The sequence below is a fragment of the Parasteatoda tepidariorum genome, chromosome 5 (genome assembly GCF_982258835.1).
Source record: "Parasteatoda tepidariorum strain Cologne lab strain chromosome 5, Ptep-v5.0, whole genome shotgun sequence".
Taxonomy (NCBI): Eukaryota; Metazoa; Arthropoda; class Arachnida; order Araneae; family Theridiidae; genus Parasteatoda; species Parasteatoda tepidariorum.
In genome coordinates this window covers 70,442,239-70,466,966 of record NC_141759.1, presented here as the reverse complement: position 1 = coordinate 70,466,966, position 24,728 = coordinate 70,442,239, and the positions used below count along the sequence as shown (strand labels likewise).

Here is a 24,728-nt window from a genome sequence, read left to right as displayed (position 1 = left end):
ACTTCTGAATCGACATTTGCAACAATTTGTCTACTATAACTTCACTTACGGATATCCCACTGTGTAAAATTTGAAATCTAATTTTATTTAAAAAAAAAATAATGAAAATGCAAAGTTTCTGCAAAAAAAGAAAAGAAACAAAATCTGGCAACATTGCTTCCGCAGAATTTCGCATTTGGCGACGTTTTTCTTCTTCTTTTGTGCTTCTCCGCCGCCTCGACATCCAAAGAGAGGAACAAAAGCAACCCTTCCGAAAAGCGAAAGTAACGCCGCGGAACTGCTTTTGTTCAATCAAACGTTGTCTGTTGATACTGTCGTTTTGTCTCAAGGCTCTGTTTACAAAACAGTGGAATGGATGAAAACGCGATACGAAGTTCTATTCCAGCTATTTTTCCATTAAAAATTGTAACCACTGTTTTGCGTGGTGTAAGAAGTACTGTTGAAAACACAACACATGGTTTTCTTTCTATTTTGAATATTGGATGTAAAAAACAAATACCTCCAATTGAAAATGATTTATTGCTAATTCCTGCTAGTGTTTTAGCCGAAAAAATTCGAAAAGGAGAGGTAAGTTAGAATTTCCGATTTTTTAAAAAATATCTTTGCAATAAATATAAAAATATTAATTTATAGTTGGTAGTGTTAAAACATTGTCTTTTTTTTTTAAACATATTTATTGATTCGAATACCTCACACTTTCAATAGTTCAATTACGATTTTAAAATGTTTGTGAAACATTTTTAATTAATATAAACAATATTAACTCGAACATATGTTAATTAAACTGTATCAGTAATTAGAGTTTCTTAATAAAAATTTTAAATGTAAAATATTAGTATAATTTTTTAAATTTTTTTGATAAAGTTCTTGTAAGATTTTTTGCTATGTACACAACTGTTATAAAGTACAAGAAAATTCTGCATAGATATTTTATGTACAAAATTTATCAAATTTAGCCAAAATTTTTCCAACTATTGCTTTAAACTTGAGCCCGCCTGGGTTACACTTTATTTTTATTAAATGACGTTAATTTTTGAGCAATCGATTCTTACATAGGTGCATTTTCGTAACTGTTAGAATTTTAAAAATCATAGAGTATTAGGAGTTACAGTTTATAAATTTTTAAAGATAAGTATTAGTGATAAAATGCAACTTTTAAAATTTTTTAAGTGTTGCGATAACTAAAACGCAAAGCTGGTCAAAGTTTACAGTATTTATCTCTGACTAAAAACATAGTGTGATTACTAGACCATATTTTCTTCGAATGATCAATGCTTCATCATAGAGATCAAACTAATTTTCATACTAAATTCCTTTCAAAATTTCCTTTTATTTATTTATTTCTTAAGCTTTTTTATGCAATAAATATTAAAGTAAACGTAATTTTCTTTTACTCCGACATAAGAGAAATTTTATGTTATCAATTACTTCTAATTTGACTTCTCCAATCTTTAAATGTTCTTTTGACAAATTTCAAGATTTATTACAGTTCAAATATCGAGTAATGTAAATATAAGATGAGCTCAAGATTAAAACTAACACGTTTCAATGTGTGCAAAATATAAAATTTTGCAAAACATAAAATTTTGCAGATAACAAAACTTGCTTCTGTTTATAACTGCTAGTTATATCTTTAGTCTTTTGTGTTTCTGTACTGCTCCAGCCAATTATTTAGTTAATTAGAGATTGAAAAAGGTAACTTTTATAAATTATCATTAAAAAATTAATGTATGGACCAAAGATGTATATAAAACTATTCAATTTACGTCGCAAGCAAAATGGGATTCTTTATTAACCCTTTACGAAGGGCAAATTTTTCCACTAATATTATGCTAAAAAAAATTTTAAAATTGAAATTGATTTGTAAAATAGAAATTCGTTCAGTTTAATGTCTCAAATTAATGTGATTTTTAAGACCTTTTTTGTGGGACCGTGGATTTAAAAATTTTCCTGCTGAAAAGAATTGGCCATTAACTTGAACTGTTAACTTCAAATAATGAATTTTATAAATTATGTGTTTATAATTACAAATAAACTCTATGAGAAATGATCATTGAACGAAAGCATAACGCACAAGAGAAAATAACTATCTATTGTTGATATCTCTTCTTGACCCGACGCAAACCTTTACTGTTACCTACATTAGAATAAATAAAGCCCCCTTTATAGGTTTTTTATTATTATTATTCTGCCTTCTAAATTTTTAAGCAGATAGCTGCACTAATCATAAGTGAAAGAATAGCTCCCTACAGACATTTAAAAATTAATTAAGTTATTGGGAAGTAGACAACCCACGAAAGTATACTTAAAAAGGGTTGAACAAATTAAAATAATAATTTGGTCACAGCTCCGTTAAACAATGCTTAAAATTTACCAAAGTTTTATTTTTAGATAATAAGAAATTGTTGCTTAGTTTTAAATTAGGTGTATATCAGCGTTTAGAAAAGCGCTCAAAACTTTCGTAAAGCAAATGCTGCCAATTTTCAATCTTATCTTATTTAGATATCACCAAGGAACTGTTTTTTCGTGTAATGTCAATAAAATAACTTTCTATAATAGAAAATTTTAAATTAATAAAATTTGTTGATAGTCTGGTTCGAAATCGTAAAGCTGTTTTTCAAAGGCTTTGTCGCCACTTGAAATAACAATTTTTAGCGAATAACATGGACCTCGACAGCGCAGGGTATGTTGGATATGTCTTTCTCGATAATCTCAAAAAGTTCCCCCGTAATATTTCAGTCAAATAAAAAAATTTATCAATCATCTAGAACCGTGGTGGCTGCTGTGATCCCAATATAGAGAACTAGGTTCGAATCCTAGCGATGGATAGTCGATACATATTCTGCACTATTTAGATACCAACATTTATGTAAACAAAGACATTAAATGATTTTTTCCCCTGAAGTATCAATAGATTGCCGCACTCATCATAAGAAATATGCCTTCCTTTGACTTTTAAAAATTAGCGAATTCTGTGGGAAGCAGGGCATGATATAAGAATGGTAAATATTTATGCTCGTATTGAAGTTTAAATACTCAAATGCGCGATTTCGAATACGTTGGTAGTAATAATATAGTATTTAAAACATCGAGTTTCTAAAAACGATGTGGAAATTGCGGGGCCGGAACTAAGACAACTAACTGTAACACCTGCCGAGAAAAACTATTAACTAAAGTTGATTTACGCCGGCATAATCGCAAATTGAGCGTGTCAAAAAGTGCTTACTCAAATTCGAAATTCAGGTGTCGAAATATCGTATTTAAAAAAAAAAAAAAAAAAAAAAAAAAAAACATATGTTAAAACATGCGATAAATCGATAAACAGCTCCCAAAAACGATCGAAAAAAATTGTGAATTTACGACGGGATCGTCGCGAACTGAGTACGTCGAAAAATAATAGCTCAAAATTGAAATTCACGTGTCATAAAAACGTCGCATAAAAATATCGGAATTTAAAAATTATGAGAAAGAAAAGCGAGTGAAAATCCAGACCATCAGAAGTTACTAACAATATTTGCAACTATTTTTTTTTCTTTCTATTTTTTTTACTAGCTATTTGCAACTTCCTAGACGATGTAATCGCTCCCTGACTGGAAGTATGCTTCCCACGGCCATATAAATGGGCAAAATCGGAATACAAGTCAACGATTTCATGTGCCATCATACAGCGCACTACTATTCTGACTAACGCGAACAAACGCTGAACTTGGAGCTTCAATATTTACAATTAACTAAAACATTTATTACTTAATTTAAATCATTATTAATTTATCTAAGTATTTCTTAATCTGATACCCGATCTTTAAAAAACGTTTAGAAAGTTCCGAATTAGACGGAAAGTGATATATTTAGTGAAAACGAACATGCAAGAATGGAGATATGGGTCTCTTGTTTGAAAGGCGATGATGCAAAAGTCGAACTGGAAACGATTAGCTTGAATAATTCGAGTTTATGACTAATATGTTATGGAAATCCTGAAATTGTTTTTCTTTTTTTAAAAAATAGTCTCACCTTCAGACATAATAACCGGCACGCCCTAAATATTTTGAAAATTTTTTCAAAATGACCATGGCATGCAACATCAAAGAAGAGGAATTGTTCTAAAAATTTATATTGGCTAAAATAGAAAAAAAATCTTTTACAGAAAGCTTCAGTTTTGCATATGCATTACAAGAGTTCCCCGAAAATTTTTAAAATCGCTCATAAAATTGTCATCTTTTATCTCTACTCGACTACCTATTGGTTTCCTAAACGGATATACTAATTTTATAAATAAGATCTTCTTTTAAATGACATTTTTGTTTTGATTTTGTTATAATAATCTTCCAGGAAAGTATCTTGTTTTTTAACGCTCTGCGCTCTATTTTAGAACTGTTTTGCGTCTGTAAGAGATACAATATTTTCTCTTTTTAAAGGAAAGGGAAGAAAATTGCGTGAAAAATTCTAGTTTAAAAAATAAAATTAAACTTTATATTGAGTTGCACAACAAAATATTAATCACGAATTCGAGATTATTTGCTTAAAGCTCTTAAAGAGTTTCTTTCCGAACTTTTTAATTTGTTTCTAAAAGAAAACAGCTTCATTACCATTATTTGCTTTTGTTTTTGTAACAAATAGGTTTTTTTCCTTCTTAAATATAGGAGTGACTACTATTATATACTACACTATTATTTCCAAGAAAACTTTTATGAATTAAATTGCATAAAACAGAGAAATAAATTCATGGTTCTTTTGGCACAAAGTAAAGATTTCGCTATTGTGGGCTACTTATTTGAAGACTACTTAGTTTGAAATCTTGAAAGTATGAAAGGTATTAATTTCGCCACCATTTAAGCTCATATTGGAAATAAACAACGAACTACAAATTATCAACAAATAATATGAATCATTTAATAAGTAATGACGCCTGTCTGAACTCTCACTAGAAAACTGGTTTTTCCAATTTATTCATAGCAATGAAAAACTTAAAAAATTTTAAAGAATTGCATAAAGTAAAAGGAATATATAATCTAATTTTTTTGGTCAAGTTTCAAGTTTAATATTGATATTAACATTCATTTTCAAATTAATTTTTTTAGCCCCCCTGGTTGTTATGTTTGAAAGTTTCTCAATCACCAAAAATCCGAAATAAATAAATAATTTTGAAGACCTTAACCGTTCAAAGATTTTACATGCATGTGAGATCTGAAAATGAAGTATTGTTTGAAACTAAATAGCTAGAATGTTAATTGATAAATAAGATCCAATTCATATGTTTGGAGAAAAATAAATTACGAAATTAGTCTTACTCGTAATCATTATTAATATTTTTTTTTAATGTTTCTTATTTTTAATACCTCAAAAAAAGTTGTTACCCTTTGAGTATTATCGAAAAACAAGGTTTTGCTTGCCACTTCGTAGAAATTGTCACAGTTCGTTTTAATAGTCGCATCACGAAAATCACATACAAGTCAATCAATTTACGTGACTGAAAACTATTCAGGTGGCTGTCTTTTTTTTTTTTTTTTTTTTACTTTGTGATGTTAATCGGAGAAAAATATATATCGGCACAGTTTGATTTCCTACAGTGTGATTAAATTTTAAATTTCATTGTTTGTATGGTGTCAAAATTTCATTACAATACTTTTGAATACTTTTTTAAAGTATTGAAATACTTCAAAAAAATTTGAAACAAAATTTACATAAAATTTTAATGTTTACAAAATACAAATAATCCAACTGCTATTTTTTTTTTAAAAAAAAGCAATGGAAAGCTAATCGATTAAAATTTTCAAATGGTAGGTATCTTTCAGACATTTTTTTCACATTCAGTGCAGAAACGAAAGATTTTTCTTTGTTGTCAATATGTGTGAAAGGTTAATATTTTAGAGCTAAAAGGTTGCTAATATTTGAATTTAGCAAGATAGTTTTAGTAATATAATTACCAATTAATATCTATTTGTATGCGGTTTTCTAATTACTATCTATTTGCGTAGCATTTATTTAATCTTTAACTAAATTGATGCAAAAAAGGTATGGAAGCAATGAATTTAGACCATTTTTGCTTGAAAGTGAAATAATTATTAAATGCATTAGAATATAAATTTTCTCTTAAACGTGCATAAGTTATACCCTCCTAGAAAAATCTAAAATTTAGTAACATTAAAAACCTCCTATGCTTGATGTTTTCACTTATATACTCATCTATTTGCGTATCATATATATAATCTTTGACTAAATTTGTGTAAAAAGGGTATGGAAACGATGAATTTTGATCACTTTGGTTAAAAGTGAAGTAGTTATTAATTGTATTATAATATAAATTTTCTCTAACGTGCATAAGTTATGAAAAAATCTGAAATTTAGTAGCTTTAGAAAAATTTCAACGCTTAATGTTTTTACTTATGTATTAATCATTTTAACTTAGAAAAAATATATTAAAGATAATCTAATTTTAATTGAAAATTTTATTTTTTTGCACTCTGATATATTACTGAGGATAAGTAGTATTGAAATTCGTTAAATGTAACAATTTTATCGTACAATTTAATTGTGTATTAGCGAGAAACTTTTAAAAACAGTTATAATACCAAAAATAGTAAATAAAAAACAATGCGTATAGAAAACGGTACTGGGTATTATCCTAGTACCGTTCCCAGTACCGCCCATCTAAAATCTAAAAATAAATTCGGATGTGGTTTAAATTTAAATAGTTTCTCAGTTTGATCATGCAATAAGTTACATATATATTTTGTCTATTTTTTTATGATCAATTACCATGTAAAAATAAGTTTGGAAAGCAGCAAAATGATTTGGGCGCAATGATGGCAAAAATGGTCGACTGAATAATACGTAAGAACCAAAAAACAATGCACATAAAGCACAATGTATGTAAAAAAAAAGACTGTGTATTAAAAAAAGCATAATAAAAGAGGTATGATTTAAAAACGTGGTTTTCAGAATCTATAAATTGGTGAGTAAATTTGCTTAAAGCCGTCATCGAATCAATTCGCGTTTTTATTGCTACATCAAGAATTGATATTAAATTGGGGAGGGTGTCGCAAATACTTTTGTTCTTATTTCTCTAAAGAATGCTTCGATTTATCTGTTAAAAAAAAACAACCTACTACTCCTTTTTAAATATTTTATCCTTCATTACGGCCGTGAAAACATTGTCATATAGGTTTCTCGTTTTCCTTAATACGGTATGTTTTTCGTTTCACCTATAATCTAAATTAACTTTTGTTTGAAGCTTCCGCATTTCCTACTCCCATGAGTAGCTTCCATTGTCTTCGACAACATGAGGAAAATGGTTTTGTTTGAATAGCTTTTTAAAGGTTTATTAAGCAACTTTGAATCAATTCTGTGCAAATAAAAATTGGATTCGAGATACTTTTGCTTACTGTTTGATTCATGTGAAACAATTGTGAACTCTAAACTGGTGCCTTTTTTTTCCCTTTCCTCCAGACCTAGGTTTGCAAAACCCTTACCTGTATAGTCCACGTCTGGCTACCAGTCCAGCTCGCCACAACCCGGTGCATATTACATAATACATATAAAAAAAAATTTACAATAAAATTTAGTAAACAACATTAAAAGTCTTGCAGAAGACAATGAAGTGCATCACATTTGTTTAAAAGAAAAAACAATGAATAAAACAATAAATGAAGTAAAAATAACTAGAACAATGAGAGAAACGAATTTTGTTATGTACATAAAAATTGAAAAAAGGAAATAAAAAGAATAAAGAAAGTGTACATAAATGAAATGTATCATGTAAGACAAAATAAATACATTTTAAATATATGAATAGATATATTTCTTATGTAAGACAGTTTTTTTTTTAGTAGGCAGCCCATAATCTTAATGAAGTTAACATTACAATTTTATTAAATTATCATTAATGGATAAAAAATGCATTGTGTTTTTAAGTTTAGTATTTAATGTCTTGTTAGTTAGGAAGTTTTTCTGCCATTTGTATAGGTTAGATTGATTCCGCGGTCGAAAAAACTGGTGCCTGGGAAGATTGAAAGCTTTAATTTAGTTTTATTCTTCATTTTTTATGGTGACGACAGTAGATTGAAGCTAAAAGCCAAAACATCCAGCCACCTTCTGTCTACCTTCGTAAATAATAATGAAAGGCGATAATTTCTTCGAAGTGTCTGAACCATAAAATTTTTTAAAAATATGCAGCTGTGAAGTTAAGGGTGAAATAAATTTTAAAATTTTCTTTTAAAAATTCTCAAAGAAGTTGATAATCAGAAAATTAAAATTGGTTTTATTTATTTAAATATAAATAGGATTTTTTGAATTTTTCGACATTGATGTATTGAGTAAATATTTTAGGCTCTCAATGGTTTTAAATTATTAAATCTTTATCAGACTATTCTAGGAATCATAATTGCTGCATATTTTAGTATAAATTTATACAACTATCTGCCTTCGGCGACCAGGTTGATCACTTTTAAAATTATTTTGTTTCAACATGTAGACTTCAATGGTAACCAAGCCAATTTGCTCAGCAAAACTGTATTTAAATATTTGTTTTTCAACTCCTCCAATCGTAACATCTTAATTAGTCTTAAACAATACATTAGCCAATTTTTTTCACCGCTTAGCTGTTGTACTTGACCTTGCCAGCGTGGAAGCAATTTGATTTCATCTTCATCTATTTTCAAGGTAGTTTGCTATATTCTCAAACTTCCTTTTGTATTAGATTTTAATAATTTAAAATCTGTCCGGTAGCCATTAAATTGCACAAACCACCACAAGTATGAGTTCGGGATATTTTAGAATAGTGGTAGCAGAAATATGAAAATTTCCATCTCTGTAGTGAGATAAGATTGAAAACTCATCAACGTGCTGAACTACATCCTCACGCACCTATTGAGCCATAACTTGAGTATCGTTATATGCTATTACTAAAAAAAGACAAGCTCAGTCACCAATAATTGGAATGGCAGTATGCGGGACCACAGCACCGTTAAGGTATAAAATTTCTACAACCATTTTAGAAAAGATAAAAAATAAATCTAAATTATTACTTAACTAAGTTTTTTATTTTTAAAAAAAATATTAAAACTGTTCTAAATACATACTTAATGTATAATTAACTATTTAACTCCACTTAAGTTATTAAGATAGCCTAACAAAATAAATAATAACTAAAGTATTGACAATAGATATAGAAATAGCAGAGTTTACGGTGCCACATAAGAGAAATATGTTTAAATAGATTATGTATTTTATAAATCAAGAGTAGTTCTTTTTACATCATTTCAGTTAAATCTCCAGAAAAATCATTAAATTGGTCGTGACTGCCCCCTCTGTAACAATATCTTGTTCTCTTTTTTCCCCCTTTCTCTTTTTCTTTTGTTTAAATAAAAAAGAACGAAATTGTTTAAACAGAAGGCATTTGATTTTGCCCAAATGAGTATCACATATAGGAATGTATAAGTAATATATTTATTATTAGTACTATAAAAGCACATCGTACTAAATTCTCAGCATTATAGAAACTTTCTAGCTCTAAAATAAGCACACTCAAACTCGTTTCTTTCCGAGCTCCAAATTTTCTCACAGTAGTCACCGAAGTCAAGCATCACTGGCTGCGGTTAGTGAACTGAGAGTGATCACTTTGATCAGACTGCTAAAGGAACCAGGGTGTGCGGTATCTATGCAGGTCATCGGGCTACCAAAGCGGGGGAGTCATCCTCTCTACAGAGGTTCGAAATTGTGATAGCATGTCTTCAGATCATAAGGGATGTTTTCCAGATCGTCGCCAAATAGCCCACTGTGCTGCTTTGCTGCTATGTAAATAAAGTATTACGAGTACTAAATTACTACAGAGCTCCAAATTAAGCTCTAGTAAGAAGGTACCGTGTCCAGACTTATTTAAAAATTATATGATAAAGAAACAAAGTAAATAAATGCTTTAATATTTTTGAAATGATAAATCACCTAATGTTTTAGTTTTAACGCAAGTACTAAATTTCTAAATGTAGTATTCATGACAGAAAAATACAAGTGTATTATAAAAATCTTTTTTTTTTTTTTATAGTTTTTTGCAATTATCAGTTAATGAAAAATAACTTAAAATTTGAGATATGAAAATCTAAAGTTACGTATGCTTTTGAAAGACAAAAGTAGCTATTTATTACAAATATCGTCTCAGATCCGTTATTTTCCTTTCCACCTGATCTAACATTATTATTCTGCAGTCATGCGTTTCTAAGGAAGACAGAAACTGAGCCTGAAGTAATTGTTTAAACTTTTTCTCAGGGAAAGATTATTACAGAAAGTGGAATAGCCTGATAATTTTTGGCGCAAAATTTACTGGGCGTCCGCATATGTTCCTACTTCTGAATAAATAAGATTGCTTGCCATTGTTGTCTACTGTGTAATTTATCATATTTTATATCGTAAAAGTTAGCTATAAAAGGAATTGATTTTGTTTAAATCAATGATTCCGAACCTATTTTTCACGTACCGTCTTTAAAGTCAGAAAATTTTGAAATACTAAACTAAAATTTTTTCGAATTGTGATATGTTAAATGAACGTAAATGAATTTTAGTTAAATTAGTGTTTTATACTGCCCGTAAGTTATAGAAAAATGCCTAAAGTTATCTAAAAAGTTAAATGGCGGAATTAAAAAAATATTAAATACAAAGATCAATATAAATATTCAATTTAAACTGTTTTTTTTTCTTCTTCCTTTTAGTGATGTGCGTTTTTGGTGCTGTTTTTTATAATAGAATATAATAAATTATAAAAATCAAAAAAGTAATAAAAAATGTGATTTCTCAAAAATAAGTTGACATAAAGACAATTTTATATCACGGAGCTTGAGTGGACTAAGTAGAATTTCATACATTTTTTTTTTAACCTTGTTTTGTATTTAAATGACTTGTATGACCTGTAACATTTCCACTTACCCACCAGGGATCTGTTTAGAAGAAATTGGGGTCCGTTAACGGACCCTTCACAAAATATCTTTTCATAAAAACGGACCCTTCACAAAATGATTTTTCTTTTAATCGGACCCTTCACAAATTTGTTTATCTTCATTATTGTTTTGTTAATTAAATAAACCCTTCCCAGGCAGAAAAAAAAAGGTGGATGTAAACGAATTAAGTTTTGTCTTCGGCAGACGATTCTTCCATTATTCGCCGAAATGAATATTCTGTGCTGAGCAGTGTAGGCTAAATACCAAATATTTGTATGTTGCATCTCTAATTTAGAAGCAGCAATAGCTGTTTATTTTTGAAAATTTAATTTTTTTCATTTTAATTTTACAGTGCTGAGCATAATCTTGTATCTATTTGCAATTTAAAACCTCCTTGAAAAAGTTTTTTGCAATAACCGGGCCCTATTTGCACAAATTCATAAAAGCAGGACCCTGGTTGAAAGAATGTGAGTGATTTTTTCACAATTTCATGAAAATCGGACCTTTTACAATGTCTGAGCAGACCCCTGCCCACTATAGCAAGGCCGTAGCCAGGATTTTTTTCGGGGGGGGGGATATGGTAAGAAGCAAGGGCGGTTTCAGACATGCAAAGTAGGGGGAAAACATTGTAACAAATATTGTTTATTCTGTTGTTTGCAAAAGTTAAACTAGTAATTAAAAAATATTACATAATAATATTATTTTTCAATTAATATTACATAATAATTATAATCAATTTGTAAACAAAGTTTACGAAGACATGCGACGGGGATTAGAAGAAAATTTTTCGATTACTTTTTTAGGACAAACCGGAATATCCCGAAATATGCTTAATAAAATTAGTTAATAAAAGGTTTGATTCGACCGTTTTTGTTTTTCTTTTTACTGAGAGACTCAAAGAAAGAATAAAAAGTTTGAATCCCAGAATTTCGGGGGGGGGGGCATTTGTCCCGACGGTCCCCCCCCTGGCTACGGGCCTGCACTATAGGTATAACCGGTAGGGATCCCTTTGTTTAAATAAAAAGTGATAAACTTCATATCTTTTGCGTTAATATTACATCTGATATAAATTAGTAAATATTAGTAAATATTATTTTCATCACGTCTTTGCTCAGTTAATATAAAGTACACTGAAATAAGTAAGGTACGACTCCTTACCATATAAAATCAAATCGCATATCATTAAAAAAAACAATAAAAAAATAATTAGTTTTTGATTTGTGGACATCAGTGTTCGCGTTTTCACCATCGAAACCTTAAACTTTAGAATATTTGAAGTGATATACAAGTTCAAGATACACATTATAAATAGATTAATTTCGTATTAAACTACTTAATACCCATTATATACTACCAAAAATAGTTAATTCAGTTTTTTTCTTTTTCAGTTTATTGAATTTCATAATCTTTTGTTATGCTAAATTATTTTGTTTTTACAAATTTTTCTTCACTCATTGGAAAAAATTTAGTCTTAAATTTGGATATTGTACACTAAGGTTTGCCATTGAATTTTTATTATTATTATTTTCAATCGGTGATACTTTTTATTCTGTCAATTTTTTTCTTTTGTTATTTTTTATCACTGTGAGCAGTTTGATTTAACAGATATGAAAAAAAAAAGTCTGAGTTTACTGCGGTGACCTTGTTGTAAACCTTGTAGATTACGCACTGCGACGAAGTAGTATTTAATTTCCATGTTCTATCAGTGCATAACGAAGTTGTTCCTCAGCATTCCTAGCACAGTTATTAAAACTTGAGTAGCTACACTTACAGTGAAAAGCTTAATGAGATATTTAATTGGAATATTTTATTTCGTAATACATATAAACAAGGGTGATTCAATTATAAGAGTTGTTTTCGTGATACTTAATAACAGAGCTTACTTACATAGGGTCAGTCTCATTTACTAATTTCTTTTAAATTATAGTGATTTGAAGAAAAAAAATGTTCGAATTATAGTCAGATGCTAACTTGCTCCGGACAGCAAATATATATTTTAAAGTGGTAGTTTATCAATTGTGATTCTTGGTTTAATAAATTCAATTTAGTAGATTTTCTATTTCTAAATAATTCGTAGGCTTATATAATTCACCACTTTTAAGTACTTATGTCAAGCTTTGCCTTTTTAAAAGCAAGGAAAAATAGTCAGATATTTGCAAAATTTACTTTGTAGTTATTTACCGTTTTTTTAAAATTATTTTGGCGTGTCCGGAGCAGTTGGCATCTCTGCTAATATAAACACGCATCGAGGGATCAATATTTGGATGGGTATATTTTTTAATATTGGTCCTTCCCTTACAGGGCCAATATTGGCTTTTATGGGACCAATATAAGACCTCATATTGGCTGATTAATGAATATAAAATATCGGGGAATCTGACAATTCTATATTAGGGCCAAAATCGGCAGATAACGGCCCTTTGAATCCTTATTCGGCCATGATTCGCGAATATTGGTCCAATGAGGGCTCAAGTTATTTTGCTGCTAGTGTGTGTGGTTTAATTTAATTTTGACATGCAATTTTTTGACCAAGATAAGAAAAAAAAGTGCAATTAAAAAACACCCTCTGCTATATTTGATGAACACTAGAGCTCTATAAGAGTGTACACAAAGTTTAACTATATTAGAATACAGAACTATAAGTGTTGATTATTTTGGTCATAATTTGAAATTTATGTAAACTTTCAAAAAATGCCTTACATATATTCTTAACCATATGCTTTGAAATACGTAATTACTCAAGATAAATCCTTAGAATGCTCTAAAAAATAGTTAGACATGCTCTGAAATTAAGTGATTAAAATTTTTTAAGTTTAAAATTAGCCTTTAGTTATCCTTTTATAAAACATCAGGCCTGATTTTTGTGGATTATTTTTGCCTTGAAGGTGAGAATGCAATAGTAAATTTATTAAAACCAATATTCATGTAGACTGCAATAGTTTTAATTTCGATCATAATCGAGCCTTCTAATTTGAAAAGAAAAAAAGTATTAAATCTTATCTGCATGTCCGTATTAATGTGCGATATTTTTTAAATAGAAGTTAAGGATTCCTTAACTGCTATTTATAAAATATCGCAATTGAATTTAACTGATTCAAAGCTTGAAATAAAAAAAATTTATCATTTATGATCAAAATAATTTGAATTTGATATAATAGAGGAATGACTAAGATCTGAAAGCTTTGCGCTTGAAATACTTTAAAAACTCTAATTAAACAAATGAAAGAAATAAAAAAAATACAAAATTTTCATACATAACTACCAATTTTAGAAGAAAAAAAAGGAAAAGAGCCTTTTTTAATAGTGAGTTCCGCCAATTGCAATAGCAATTAAAGGTAAATTTATTGTAAATGAGGTTTTATTGCCATATTCTTTTTTCCGTAATATTCAATGGGGAATGTTAATTTAATTATTATATTTGAAAAGTAAATACAGTGATATGGCAACTTACGCGTGCAGCAGCATTCCCAGGGACCGATTAAGACAAATTAAGGCCCAAGGCCCACAAAATTTTCCGGACCCCTAATAAAATATTTTGAAATTAAATATCTGAAGAGTAGTCCTAACAATAAAAAGAAACTATTGAACTGCATGATTTAAGAGAAACATTTTTTAAAAATTTGAAATCAGACAATTGAAGATTATTTTTCTAAGATAAAGTTTTCGCATCCAAATATAAAGCAAAATATAAAATGTTGTGTGAAAATAAAAATAGTTTGGTGACCACAAACAAGTGAAATTAGTGATTTTTGCTGTAAGTCACTGATTAGCTGAATTGTTTTAAAGATTGTAACCTTCCATCTACAGCTTTACATATTTGTTAAGAATAAGCTTTTAGTTCTTGTTGACACTAATCATTTATAAGTGATTTTGCGAATATGCATTCTCGTTGCATTTGCTTAAGCCGTTGGAGTAAAAATTGCACCAATTTAAATCCAGCTGTACCTTCGAATTTGATAAGTGCAATGTTTACACGAGTTTGGTTTTTCACAATATAAAGAAAATTTGAAATAAAGAAAGGCCTTTTTTGAGAAAAACTCTTTCGTTCAGTATTTAAAAAAAGTAATATTGTGGACTTTCTACTAATTTTTGAGGCCCCCCTGAAAGTGTGGGCCCTAGACCCGTGCCTATTGGTCCTAGGCGATAATCAGACCCTGAGCATTCCCATCCTTTTAATCCGACCTTTTGATTCAATCTCGTCCTGTTTTAGTAAGATTGAATAACTAACTCAACCTTTATTATAATTATGAAGTGATAATTTTTTTTAACGAGCTTTTATTGATAATTAGTTATTATTGATTGCAAAAGTTAAAGGTTACATGTTGAACTTCTTCTTACATCAAAGTTTAAATCTCAGACGCAAAATATTCACTTGTAGTCATCCGGTCTTTTTTTTAGTACCTGGACAATTCAAAGATTTAGAAATTCGCCTTCATAGAATAGCCGTGGCTTTCGCGCTTGGCCGCAGGTCAAAGAGATCCGTCTCAGATGACGTTGATCGGTGATGAAAGTTATAGTAAGTTTGTAACATTGACGTCATTGTGAGATTAGAAGCTTTTGCTAGAAAGTACAAACCTGGCCCTGCGACCCCAACTTGCACTTGCGATTATACGTAATACACCCATACAAAATGCGAAAATTCTTTTGTTTTATTAGGTCGGCAACCTTTTTCGATCAAGGGCCAGAGGCTTGTTGGAATCACGCTGAGTTGCTGACTCTAATATTATATACCAGTTTATTTATAGATATCAAAGGAAAAGAATGAGTTAAAAGATAATTGTGAAGATCCTTCACAACTTCTGCAATTTTTTCAACAAATTTATATCCGTTTGCTGTTAAAAAAATTAACCATACAATGATTTGTAGCGATCACTTAAATTGTTAAAAAGGTAGAAAAATAATAATAGGTAAATTAAAAAAAAGTATTTGCATTAATAACTAATTGATGAGAGTAAATCAATCGTTTAATACTATGCTTAATAAAACTTTTGACTTCATTTTAAGTTCTATTGACTCAGTTGTAAATTTATAAAAACAGTCTTAAAAAAAAATAAGAAAATTCGAAATACATTGCATTGCCAAAATTTTAGTATGAAAAAAAATCTCTTTTATGGGGAAGGAACTGAAAGGTTTTAAGATACTCGTAAGAGTTTTTTTTTTTTAAATCTTTAAATCAGGGCCGGATTACCCATTAGACCAGACTAGGCCATGACCTGGAGCCCCTAATGATTAGGGGCCCCCTTAAAAAAATTCTTTTGAAAATAAATTTTAAAAAATTAAGAAATTTTAATATTTAAAAAAAAATTAATATATTAAATTTTATATTAAATTTTATATTATATTAAATTTCAAAATTTAAAAAAAAAATCAATTTCAAATATATATTAATAAAATACGATAATTTTTTTAGTTTTAATTTAACAAAATAAGGTAAAATTTAATTTATTATTATTTATTTTTATTTTAAATTTGCTTTCTTAAATGAAAAGATATATAAATACTTTTATATTTGAATAAATAAAAATTGTACGAGAAAATTTTTTTTATCTAAGGGCCCCAAAAATTTGGATGGCCTAGGTCCCCGCTTGCGCTTTAAGTAACTGTAAACAAGTATGATTTCTTGTTTACAATTTTCCATGCCAATTTTATGAGATTAGAATTTTTCTCTCAGACTAAAAAAAGGTTTTACAATTAAATTTGGATGTATCAATTGAAATTAACTGGTTTTAAAAAAATTGAGGCAGTTTTGTATCTCAACCGAAAGCTTAATGAACAAAAACTAAATTAAAAATACTTTTTTTTTAACCCTCTAAATAAATTTATTCTCACTTATTGATAAATTCATGTGAAATATAACACTTTGTCTCCTAATCCAAATTAATTATCTGTCTGATTTTGAGACGAATTTTAGTGTCTAGATTTATGAATTTTGTTGCCATTAATAATAATATTAATAAATTTTGTTTCCAGTAATTAAAACTAATTTTTCTTTTTATTGGCGGAAACAAATTTTAATTTTGAATTTGGTTATATGTTAGGATCAGTAGAGCATGAGTTAAGCTTCTAAGTTCTCGATATACAGATTTCATTATACGCTTTAAAAACTGCCCCATTTTACTTCATTAGATGTTACCGTTTTTTTTTCTTATGTAGATTTCCTGTTTTGCATTCGTTAGATGCATTGTTCATTGTTGTAATGTGCAACAAAATGTTCTATTCTATTCAATACAGTAAGAATTGAGGATTTCAATGTCGAGAACATGTATAAACGCCATACGAACAATTCCATCATGATAACAAAAATGTCTGCGTTTAATAAATGCCCATCAATTGTATCATTAATATTCTCTATTGTTTAGTTTTAATGTATAAATTGTTGTACTCGTGCTTGCCTTAAATTACTTAAAATATTTAAATTAAAACTTTTTTATTCCGTTTATTTAGCCTTGTTTTATTTTTTATCGGAAGGTGCAGATATTTAGCACAATTTTTCTGACAAGACAAAACATTAGCTAACAAAATATAGCTTATAACAAAATACTGCATGCATTTGTACAGAGATGCCAACTGCTCCGGACACGCCAAAATAATTAAAAAAACGGTAAATAACTGCAAACTAAATTTTGCAAAGATTTGACTATTTTTGAAGTAAATATAGATTTGACTTTTTAAAAGGTATAGTATAACATAACTACTATAAAGTGGTGAATTATATACGCCTACGAATTATTTAGAAATAGTGGTGGATAAAAATCTATTAAATTGAATTTATTAAACTAAGAATCACAATTGATAAACTACCACTTTAAAATATTTATTTGCTGTCCGGAGCAAGTTGGCATCTTTGTGTACCATATAAGAAATTCATTTCACACTCAAAGTATATTTAAAAATTCATTATAGTTTTTTTTATTATTATTTAAAAAACACTTTTTGTTTAACACTGCCGCATTACCTGTATTCGGATGACGCTTATTCGACAAAGTAAAAAGGATCATCGAAAATATTTGTACAGACGTTTCAAGAGATGTAATAAAACTATTGAATAATTATAGAAATGGTTTAATGAAAAAATTATTTAGAGATATCGTGGCAAGCAAGCGCGTTCTACGAATAAATAATATTTTGTTTAATTTTTAATATATTAGAATTGGGTAAATAGACTCTTAAAAAAGATCCATATTCAAAAATTATCAATAGCTTTAATGTCGATGACAAATCTTTTAAAATTACTTCGTTAAAACCTTAGTGTTGCAGGTAGGCAAACTCTTCAAAAAGGTGTCCATTTAAAGGCTGACAATAACTTTTTAGCCATTAACCTTTTCCTGCAGCACTTTTCATTGATGATTATGCATGTGATGTTCATTATTGTCCCAGAACACCTCAATTTAGAGTGAAATGCATAATTCTACCTGGTTACCTTCGAATAATGAATTGTTTCAGTTCGATTTGGTAGCAAACAAAGAAAGTAATAGCTCAGAACACACTCGGTTCATTTAGAACGTGATTGAAAACGTGGTTTTGGGGATTTCGTCATCGTAACCATTAGGTCATAAGAAAGCGGTTGAATACTCCCCTGAAGACATGGTTGCATAACCTGAATTACCCACTTGTGCGTGCCAGAGTCATTTCGAAGGCGGCCTTGCTGATTTTGAAAGAGAAAGTACTACGTTGGATGGTCTCAGGCGGAGATTTCAATGCAAGTATTTAGAACTGACAGTCTGCCTGAGTGTTCCAAATGAACCGCGTTCTACTTCTATCTTTTTCTTTTTTTTAAATATTTGTTTATTAAATGGGATTAAGAATTGAGTTTCTGCATTATGTTTTTTTTTAAAAAATTCTTTGGCTTATTTAAGTTTAAATCTTGAGTTCATGCAAATTAGTTTCAATTGAATCCCTTGTACAATACATGAAATTAAATAAAATTCACATAGCATGGGTGGAATTTTGATAGAAATAGTAGAGAAGTTTGAACATAAATACTGGTATTGATATCAGTTGGTTGCGCCAATTGCATCATGGTAAAATACTAAAGATGGTTCTCGTCTTAAAAACATAAGTTCTAAATTTTTTTTAAAAAAGAGAACGTTGTTCACCTCAGAAAATTCGTTTTATGTCCGTAAAATTAATCTTATTATTTTAGAACAAAATCATCTTTGTAAAATTATTATGCAATAAAAAATATATATATATATATTTCTTTTATTTAAAAGCTGCTTATTTTCAAAGAGTCATTAAGCTGTGCTTTATTTTCCCAGTGTTATTGATAATACGGAAAAAAAAATAAATAGTTTGGGTATTTTTTCGGTAATTTTGTTAAAAATAAAGTTTTACGATTTAAAATTTAGAAGAAAAAAAATCTATGTATAAAAATACAACTTATTAACTCGTTGGCAGAAACAAGTTCTTTATTTTTTGAAATTTTTTTTTAGTATTTTAAAATATTGCTTACAAATAATTTCACTATTAGTTTCAGTAGATTAAAGCACGTATAAATCACAAAAAAACGAAAAATCACTTTGAAGTATTAAAAAAATGTATGAAACGTTCTTTATAATGAATCATTAAATAAATGATTCATTGTGAAGGTTTCAGTATCTTGTTTATTCAAAGATTCATAAGTTGAAATGAAAGAATAAATAATGGCTTCTTATGCCCAAAATTTAGGATAAATACTACTTCCTGTATCATGAACTTGAACGATTTATAAAAATGAAAGTAAATGAACGTAAGTGCTCATCAACATAAAACTTGTTTCTCTAAAACCTTAAGGGCCTTTTCACTCTTTAATAATGTTGAGATTCAGACAATGTTGTCATACTTTCATTGTTTACATACTCGTTGTTCATGACCTCCTAAATTGCATCTTCTTTGTTAAACTTCATACCTGTTTCAGCCTTAAGTTTTCCGGGGGAATTTTATCAAGTTATGAGCTTGCGTGCCTGCTTGACAGAACTCAGCCGTGACGAGAAAGTTGCGTTTTTAATATCATCATTCCCTTTTCACTGCTAAAATTTTAATCAGTAATAGGCCTAGTTATTGTTTATTAATTATTTTAACCTCATAAAGACAGGGAAATATTGGTTACCATATTTTTTTATTTAAATTGTCTCTTTAATTTAACTATAGTATATATAAAAATCTAATGATGGTGCCTCAGTTTCCATTGTTATCGGTACCTTTTTATTGGTTGGAAAAATCACATCGTAGGATCCAGTTATCCCATATTAATTTCAGTACATTTTTTTTGCAGCTATCATTTGCATAAAATTAATAAAAGTCCGTATGGTTTTGTTTCTTATAAAATATTTTTGTACATCAAATTTGATGGTATTTACCTGTACTATTTATTTTCCTTATTTTACTCTGCTATTATGTTTTTAATTTTGCTTGTTTACTAAATTAATAGTTTAAAACTAGAATTATTTCTTTATTATAACGTAATACTATGATATTACCTTATTACGCTACATCAAGATAAACTCATTTAAGTCGGTTTCTAAACGTTTTAACCGTTTTAGAATTATTTGTTTTTTGGTGAAAATTACATCAATCTGCAATTATAAGTTACCATTAAAGAAATTAGTCAAAGGATTTATAACTTAACGATGACTTCATGCCTAATGTGATGCACGCACGTATTGTATTTAATATATCAAGCTGTTTGGTAGGCGAAAATAATGAATTACGTTTGGGAATTCACCAAAATTATTACAACGGCCGGGAAATTCTGGTTGGTAGGGCACTGGGCCCATGTCCAAGAGATCGTGGGTTCGATTCCCGCCGGCCGAAGACTCCCCCTGTAGTAAATGGTAACTGAGACACGTTAAATCTGTCGGGTTGAAAAGTCCTCCTTGTTCCCGTAACAGATCAAAACCTCTGGGGGTACTGATCCATGAGCTTCCATGTCTTCTGGATTGGATTATAAAGCTACGGAGTTAAACATTAGTAGTCTTAAACCCAAAATTGGGTCGGTTTTTCAACGACAGATATATATATAAATTCTTACAACAATATAACTTTAATTTGAAATGTTATTATAAATGATTACTAAAGAAAATTATTTATGTTTATTTATAGGTTTTAATAGAATCAATAATATAGGATATAGAATCACACGAGATCTTTCATTTACCAATCAAATTTGACTCAAAAACATTTTAAAGAAATGAATGTTAGACGTGGGCAGTTGGGGGCACCCGCGTATGCAAACATAATACTTTATAGTACTTATATTGTAAGTGAATAATTTCAACTTTCTTAGAAAAAACTGTTTTAGGCTATGAAACAACAATTACTACGGAGAATTATATTGCAACTAGTTTAGTTAGGACAGCGAACAAGGGGCTTAGCCAGCACCTCCTAGATGAGAGAAAGCCTTCGCACGGGTTACCACAAATGAGAAATCCGATTCTTTAGTAGTCTGAACTTTTAACATCGTTCTTATTTAACCCCACTGCGCAGTTTAGTAATTCAGTTTAAGTCCATTGTACCGCATGATTCAGCAAAGCGGCTACAAACGCAAGAAGAGCAGTAGGTAATATTGTAAAGATCAAGAATTGCTTAGAAAGCAACTCATGGCTGAAAATGCACGACACTAGGAGCGCTTCTCTATTCAGTTCTTAGTCTTAGTATTAGTAATTCAGGTTTAGTCCATTGTACCGCATGATTCAGCAAAGCGGCTACAAACGCAAGAAGAGAAGTAGGTAATATAATAAAGATCAAGAATTGCTTAGAAAGCAACTCATGGCTGAAAATGCACGACGCTAGGAGCGCTTCTCTATTGTGAGTTTTCTCTATTTATCTATATATTCAGACTCGCAACAGCTTCAAATCTTTGAGTTTAGCAAAAAGTTGTAAAATGTACAAGCAAAAAAAAAAAAAAAAAAAAAGAAAAGAAAGGATTATAGCAATACAGTAGTTGAAAACTAAGGTAGTATTGTTCAGCATAGTTCTTGCTTAAAAATGCTTGATAGAGAAGATTTGTATTACATCCGCATACGCTTAGGATCCAATTGATCCTTTTCGTTGCTAGAGATGCATGTAAAAATTGAACCAATGAGATTCATAAGACTTCGTTTCTGTTTTGCTTTATGCTTATGCCATCGGATGAAAAGAAATTTGCTTTATTTTATTTGCTTTCTGCTCGATTTTTTAACTATGTGCGCATAAGCGTTTTATGTAATGTAGATATAATAACAATACAAATATTTATCTGAAAAATATTTACCATCAACATCTATAGTCTGTTCAACGAGAACTGATAGTGAAAGTAAACAAAGCGGCGTGCTATTTGGCGCAATACCGTTGTCTGCTTGGCACCGGATTAATGACAAATAGCGCCTAGCAGTCAAGCAAAAACTCTTATTTCTTAGAGGGTTGTTTGTTTCACCGTGGTGTCTTTTTGCAGGTGTTTCATGAGCAATAGGAAAATAAAGTGATGGATTTAAATCCTCCTAAAAAACGGCAGAAGAAATCTTACATAAGTAAAGCTGAGAAGGAAATAATATTGAACAATTATAAAACAGAAATGCATTCAAAACCAGATGTTGATGTGGCTGACCATGCGGTTTTTGCATCGGGACTTAGCACAACTTCTGTTTTCAGAATTATTAAAGAATATAAAAGGGATAGTACATTACATTCATCGAAGAGGACAAAATCTCGTAAAACTTTTTTGGATGACATTAACGATTTCGACAAAAATGCTATAAGAAGGAAAGTTCATGATTTTTTCCGCCATAACGAAATTCCGACAATAAACAAAGTTCTCAAAGCTGTGAACGATGATTCTAATTTAGCAAACTTTACAAGAACATTTTATTCCCTGTTAAAAAAATTAGACTTCAAACATACTTCCCTTAGAAAAATAAAGATAACAGTTTAAAAATACAAATAAATGCAGTTCCTTCAAATATATTTTTAAATCAATCGGTGAAACATAAAACTTTTTTAAATATTATTTAACTTTTAATAAATTTAAAAAAGTTGTAATTATGAAAATAAAGAGTATTTTTTTAACATATACTTTCAATTCTATACGACTTTTACGATGGAATTATAAAAGTTATGGTTTGCATAGATATTTACGCAATATATATTAAAACTAATTTAATTTAAACTTAAAAAAAATACATTAAAACTATTCTCAAAATTAAATTATGTATATACTGAAACAATTAGAAACGTATTTTCATGTAAATATTTCAATTTTGCGCTTTGTTATCTAATTCTAAGGTGTCAAAAAACCGAATATCGTTTTCGTCTTTCTATATAAAAGCGAAGGCTCTGTCGATTCAAACGAAATCGCCCATTCAGCGAAGAAACCGTTGAAGTGGCAAACGTTGGCGATCAAACAGCAACCCTTTTGTTTACTTCCACTATCAGTTCTCATATTTTTTTAGCGATAATTAGCACTCACTACAGAAAACTGTGTAGTCATAATGCAATATAGTACGAAAAAAAAGGACTTATTTGTCCCTAACTTGACGTAATAAAACAATAGGTAAAAAAAAGTTTGAAAATTTGGCGTTGAATATTTAAAATAACCGTAAATATTTTCAAATGCTTTAATTAACTGATTTGACAGTTGACACATGGCATTTAAGTAAAAAAAATTTCTCGTATACTCACTGATTACTACTTTTTTTTTTTTTTCATTTACTCTTTTCTCTTATCTTAAAAATTTTGTCTTTTTCCTGAAGATTTGTTAAATAAGATCCATGACTTCTACTCTACATTACTCATACTGTACTGTTCGTCTTGACTAATTTCTAATTCTAATCTCTGTTCTCGTATATGAATGTGATAAGAAAGAAGACTTTAGTAGAATGTTACAGAATTTGGATGATGACATTTGTGTTGCAGGCCTAGTCTATAGAATGCTCTCTTCAAAAAAAATAGTATTACGTACTTCCCACTTCCGCAAAGGTCGAAAAACTCGACGATAGCCTGAAGCACCATCACGTTAGCACTCTATGTGTTATTTCCAGATGCATCGACAGAAACCTTGAAAAAATATTGCTCAATAACTTCCTCCTGCGAGGTTCATGGTCGATGTAATGAAGTACACACCTGTGCTGTTCTAATCTGTAAGGATGTGTTGTTGGGTGTGGGCCTTAGGTAGAATTTCGTCTCAAAATCGCACATAAGAGATTTGTTTCTGAACTTGCATAACTGTTAGGAAATCTCATGTTTGACATTGACACGTGTAAAAGAAATATAATTTAGCAACTAATTAGTTTGTTTTGTTAGTGCTTTTACTTTTAGAATTTTAGACAAAACACATTCTACGTTATAAATTTTTTGGAAAAATTTTTAGTTATTTAATTTACTAATTAGTGCTATTTATACTTACAACGTATTAATGTGTTTTTTCTTTTATATTTATTCTAAGTAAGCCTATTAATGTTTTTTTTCTTTCAATGCTGTGGTTGTTTTACTAATTCACTTAGGTTAGAAACATCTTTTGATAAATACACTAATATGAAATCTTACGTAATGTTTTCACTTAAATATAATTTTTGTCTTATAATGTTTCCATTGTGAAAATGGGAAGTTCAAAATAAAGAATACCAGTTTTACACTTGCATTTCTGAGTAAAATATAATTTCTTTGTTTGCTATTTGACGTTTTTTTACCACAAACTCTCGAAACTCGAAATTTCGAAACCATTTTTAATCGAATAATATCGTCAAACCTTATAAAAACACGGGGTTCTACTGGAATTTATGATTAGTCCATTGTGGGACATTAAAGCACTAATTAGCATAATGTGTTGTAAAAAGAAAAACACAATTATAG

General features: G+C 29.3%; 1 protein-coding gene across 1 annotated transcript in view; it reads left to right on the top strand.

The window, feature by feature from the left end:
- The first annotated feature begins 218 nt into the window (after window positions 1-218).
- The window catches only part of LOC107436409 (fatty-acid amide hydrolase 2-B), a 47,372-nt gene continuing 22,862 nt past the window's right edge, over window positions 219-24,728 (top strand). The window contains exon 1 of the mRNA XM_016048120.5: window positions 219-567. Within this exon, the coding sequence (XP_015903606.2) occupies window positions 352-567 (216 nt within the window). The 5' untranslated portion in view covers window positions 219-351. The remainder of the gene's footprint in view (window positions 568-24,728) is intronic.